Source organism: Malurus melanocephalus, unplaced genomic scaffold (assembly GCF_030028575.1).
Source record: "Malurus melanocephalus ecotype Western Australia unplaced genomic scaffold, MMel_1.1 scaffold_107, whole genome shotgun sequence".
NCBI lineage: Eukaryota > Metazoa > Chordata > Aves > Passeriformes > Maluridae > Malurus > Malurus melanocephalus.
In genome coordinates, this window is record NW_026623339.1 from 1,987,631 (window position 1) to 1,992,635 (window position 5,005).

Consider the following 5,005-nt stretch of genomic DNA (forward strand, 5'->3'; position numbering starts at 1 on the left):
GCCCGGGGCCGCTCCCCACCCGGGCCGGGCGCTCACCGGGAGCGGCCCCGGGGTGTCCCCGCCCCGGCACCCAACCGGTCCAAGGGCAGRGARGGAGGGAARAAGGGAGGAGGGAAGGAGGGAAAGAAGGGAGGGAGATAGGAAGGGATCCCGGGACCCACCTTGGCGCCGAACTTGTGGCTGTGCTGCACCAGCAGCGGCCCCTCCATGGCCGGCGGCTCCATCCCCGCGCACCGCGCGCTTCCGCCCGCGCCGCAGGGGCGGGGACGGGGCGGGCACGGACACGGGCACGGACACGGGGCGGGGACGGGGACACGCGTGTCAGGGGCGGGACGGGGCGGGATGAGTGCCTGTGTGCGCGTGAACGAGTGTGAAAATGCGCGTGCATGTGTGTGAACACGTGTGTGTGCATGTGTGTGTGTGCATACATGAGTGTAAACATGTGTGTGAACACCTGTGAGTGTGAACTTGTGCACACACGCGTGGCACGGGCGTGTGTTCTCGCCGAGGACGGGAAAATGCGCTCGGATGGGCTGAGGATAAGTGGGGGCCGTATGGAGAGTGGACAGGGGATCCATGAGGTTTCACAGGATGGGAAAAAAAGGTGATATCTGTGATAGGAGAAAAAAAAAAAAAAAAAAAAAAAAGGAGAACTAGAGGCTGCTTAGCTCAATCTCATAGTCCAAGAAAACTGTGGGATAAATAGCCAGATGCTCCCAGAGAGCACAGAAAAGAGAAGGAATCACAGCAAACACTTGTGTGTKCACACTGTCCAATTTCCTTCTCTGTCCGTTTTTGTGGACAGGGTAATGTCATCCATATTTCTCCATATCCAGCCATGCCATGTCCCCAGGCACCAAGGCCATTCCAGGGACACCAGGCTGGTCCCAGCACTGTCCCTGCCATGGCTGGCCACTCCAGTTTGCCCCAGCAGCCTTCTGCAGGGYCAGACTTGAGGCCAGCACTCCCAGCTGCTGCACCCTGTGCATGGATGACCCAAACTGGTGGCACTCTGATGGCACTGTGACCCTGCCTGGCCCCTCCTGGTCAGTCATTCTTGCGCTTCGTGCTGCTTTGATGGTCCAGGCACCGTAACTCAGCTTCCAGACATGACATCAACCTGCAAAGGGAAGAGGGAGAAGCCACGGATCCCGGTTTTCCAGGCCCCAATGCCCATTTTTCACCTGTGGGTTTGATGAAACAGCTGCTGGGAGGGGCTTGGCAGTGCCTGGATGCAGGGATGACCCTCGGCACTCTCCTGCTTCCATCCCTCACACTTGCATGGTAAAAAAGTTGTGCTGGTGTCCTGRTTTAGGAATGGTATTCCTCAATTTAGTGTTCCCATTGAAACATCCTAGATCACCCTCTCACTGCCCTTCCCTCCACCTGAGGCAGGATGGGGAGGATGGAGGCACAAAAGRTAAAGATCACACAGATTTTAAAAATAATTTACTAGAAACAGCAATGGGATGTAACCACAGCAATACCAATAACAGAGTGTACGAGACGRGTGAACGATCAGACCACAAACGCTGGCAAAACAATGACAGCGACCAACGCGAACAGCGGTCTGAAAAAGGACAAAATGATTCAGAGGTGTCAAAACCTCTGACCCGWGTGTAGGCAGGTCACGGTGATGTGCAGCTGCAGGACAGGGAGTTCATGACTGAGGAGTGGCAGCAGCTCTGAGCAGGGTGGCACAGGRCAAACAGCCTGACAGGTGAGTCACCTGCAAGGCACATGGAGCAGCCCGATGGCACCGAGCCGGAGAGGCATCGCACCCCGGGCTTGGCATGAGGGTGTGGCCAGGGCAGGGCCAGCTCAGCGGTGAACACACGGGGATAATGACAATCGAGCCCTCGGGGACAATCTTGGGGCTGTGGGATCCCGGGAAGCTTCAAACGCCGGAGAAGGAAGCGCCCCGGCGCTGCASCGGGAGAACGCCCGCAGCTGGGGACGCAGGGAAACCGGCTGCAGTGCCGGGGGCTCCGCTCCGCGGGGCTCCGGGACTGCGGCTCAAGAATCACCTCCCGCGGGCTCCGCACGGATTTCGGGAACCCCCGCCCCGCCCGCGCCCCGGCCCCACCCGCGGGGCCGCCCCCTGCGCTGCGGCGAGCGCGTTCCCGCGGCGGGGCGGGCGGTGGAGCCGCCCCTGCGCGAACCCCTGCGCGCACCCTCCATCCCCTCCGGCGAGCTCTCCACCTCCACATCCCCCCGCAAACATTCCACCCCTCTGAGCATCCTTCCATCCCCTCCCGCAAACACTTCATCCCTCCCCGCGCATCTTCCATCCCCTGCGCACCTTCCATCGCCGCCGCGCATCGTTCCGCGCACCCTCCCTCTGCACACCCTCCATCTCTCCACGCACTCCTCCATCTCTTCACGTACTCCTCCATCCCTCCGCGCACTCCTCCATCTCTCCGCGCACTCCTCCATCCCTCCGCGCACTCCTCCATCTCTCCGCGCACTCCTCCATCTCTCCACGCACTCCTCCATCTCTCCGCGCACTCCTCCATCTCTCCGCGCACTCCTCCATCCCTCCGCGCATCACTCCGTCCCCCCGCGCACCCTGCGCCTGCCCCCGCGCCGGCTGCGCCGCTCCTGCGCGGGGATGGCGGAGCGGCCGCGTTTCCTCTGCGGCGTGGTGGAAGGTAGGTCCCGCCGGGGCCGYGGCTGGGGCCGGTGCCCGACCCGCCCGGGCATTGCAGGGGCTGCTCCGATCCACCCGAAGTGAACCGGGGCTGTGGGGGAGGCGGGAATCGGGCCYTTGCACAGCGCCCCGTCTCTGCCAGGGGGCTGGAACCAGCACTTCTCGGGGTGCTCCCAGCTCTTCCCAGAGCCGCGTGGAGCCCTGAGCCCACCCCAGCAGAGCCGACCCCCCCCAGAGGGGCACAGGGAACCCACTGCTCGGCCTCCAGCGCTCTGCACGGGGTTTTGGCTGCCCTGGACCCTGGGGCAGCTTCGTGATGTGCTCCACCTGCCCACCTGACCCATGGGGCAACAGTGCAGGGGCCATGCCCAGAGCTGGCTCTGTGCTTCTCCCTCCCCACATCCCCAGTTCCCTCTGGAGCTGAGCCAGGCCTGGCACCCACCAGGCAAAATCATCTGCTCTTCTCCTGGCAGCACAGTACCCCTGAGGGCCACTGGCCACTGCCTCACCTGGGAGGAAGCAGGAGCACCGTGCAAATAAACCAAATAAACAGGAAATGCAGGGGTGGAGAAGCTGACATGAGTCAGAGCAGAATCATTGATATAGTAGAGCTGACCTGGGAAAGAGGACAGGGATGCTGCTGGCAAAGCCATTCCAGGAGAACATTTTTGGCAGGGTGTGTGCAGGACTCRGTGTCCTCCTTGCCAGCCCACGTCAGCTCACAGCAACATGTGCTGTGGAAGTGTCACTTGCTGATGCCATACAGAGACTCCTGGGACCTCGCTGTAATCTTGAAATAGCAAATTATTTACCACAGAAATAGCTTTTTTKGGGCGAAATGTTTGCTGGGATTCTTGATTGACCACAGATTTGGCCCCGTGCGCAGTGGGGGATGGATAGCAAGGTGACTATGAATTATTTCAAAGTGTATGGAATAATCATAATCATGTAGGTGTTCAGGCAGGTAGAAGATCAGTCTGCAGAGAGAAGGCAGATGGAGAGTGGGTGTTGCTGTGGTGAAACCACCTCCCCATTGCCCAGGGCTGGTGTTGGGGGCTGCAGGGTGGGCTCCTGCCAAAGGGAGCCAAGRGAATGAGGGCAGACGGGCTCCAGGGCACTCAAATGCTTTGGGAAAYGTGGGTGATTTTCTGGACAACGCTGGCTTCGTGCCAGACATGRAGAGCTGGTCCTTCCTCCCAGCTTAATGGAGTCAGTGCAGCCTGCCCCTGTGCACCGCCCAGTTTTGGGAATGCCGTCACTTTCCAAATATCTGCTCCCTTGGCTGCTGAAAGGTGCAGTGATGGATTCAAAACTCGCCCCTGATGCAGAGAGAAAGCAGGAAGATGCCTTGATGGCCAATTGCCATCACTGCCCAAGATGTAATGGATTTGCTGTGAGACTTCAGATTGCAGCTGCCAGATCCTGCAGAGAATAGAAATGCCTGAAGGTTCTTCTCTTGCTAAATCTCAGGTCTGTGCTGGGACACTGACAGGTTCCCCTTTCAAACTCCACTTTGAGAAGCTGTCAAATCTGCCTCTCTCCAAACCCATTTATCTGCCTGTCCCCAATCTGTTCCACTGGATATCCTTTCTCACTGCATTTGCAGACAGCTCTGCACCTCCCAGCCTTCCTGCATACAGAAATAGGAAATGYCCTTCCTTGGAAGTGGCCCCAACAGCTGAATGGGTGCTGCATGTCCTGCAGTGCATCTCTGCATTCAGGGATGGCMCAGAGAGAGACTGTTTTAAGGCACTCACAACTGCATTTTGCCTTTTTTTCCTCCCTTTCCCAGGTTTCTATGGGAGACCATGGTCAATGGATCAGAGGAAACTTCTCTTTCAATGGCAAGTACCCTGAATTTTCCTCTCTGAATTGGCAGTGAAGGGGATTCGTGCTTCTTCTGGGGCTGCTCCTGCAGTGTCCCTCTGTCCCAGCGTTCTCACGGCCCCGGGAAGGAGCCGCGCTGGGCCGGTCCGTGGGTGCTGCGGGACGGACGGACGGACGGACAGTGCCGGCAGGTGGTGCTGGGGCTCCGCACATCCCGGTGCAGCCCCGGTGSGTGCGAGGACGCCAAGCGGGCACTTCCAGCCAGCCCGGGCTCTCTAGAACTGGGCTGAACCCTGAGCATCACTCTATCCCGAGCACAAGTGACTGCTGTGTCCTGAGACTGCCATCCCTGCCTGGTGTGGGTGGCCCTGCCGTGTCCCTGTGAGTCCCCACGCGTGTCTGTGCGTCACCGTGTGTCCCGGTGACGGAAGGATGTGCGCAGGATCCGTCACCGGGATGGGAGCTGATCCATGCAGCTCCTCTCCGAGCAGCTGGTGCCCATGCACAGGCCGTGAGTGGGATGAGCTG

At 59.7% G+C, this 5,005-nt stretch overlaps 2 protein-coding genes across 2 annotated transcripts in view; one reads left to right on the forward strand and one right to left on the reverse strand.

The window, feature by feature from the left end:
* DOK1 (docking protein 1) overlaps positions 1-273 on the reverse strand; it is a 7,465-nt gene extending 7,192 nt beyond the window's left edge. The window contains exon 1 of the mRNA XM_057369328.1: positions 162-273. Within this exon, the coding sequence (XP_057225311.1) occupies positions 162-224 (63 nt within the window). The 5' untranslated portion in view covers positions 225-273. The remainder of the gene's footprint in view (positions 1-161) is intronic.
* Positions 274-2,170: 1,897 nt separating this feature from the next.
* LOC130575440 (protein O-GlcNAcase-like) overlaps positions 2,171-5,005 on the forward strand; it is a 13,499-nt gene continuing 10,664 nt past the window's right edge. Inside the window, exons 1-2 of the mRNA XM_057369329.1 lie at positions 2,171-2,651; positions 4,443-4,494. Of these exons, the coding sequence (XP_057225312.1) occupies positions 2,612-2,651; positions 4,443-4,494 (92 nt within the window). The 5' untranslated portion in view covers positions 2,171-2,611. The remainder of the gene's footprint in view (positions 2,652-4,442; positions 4,495-5,005) is intronic.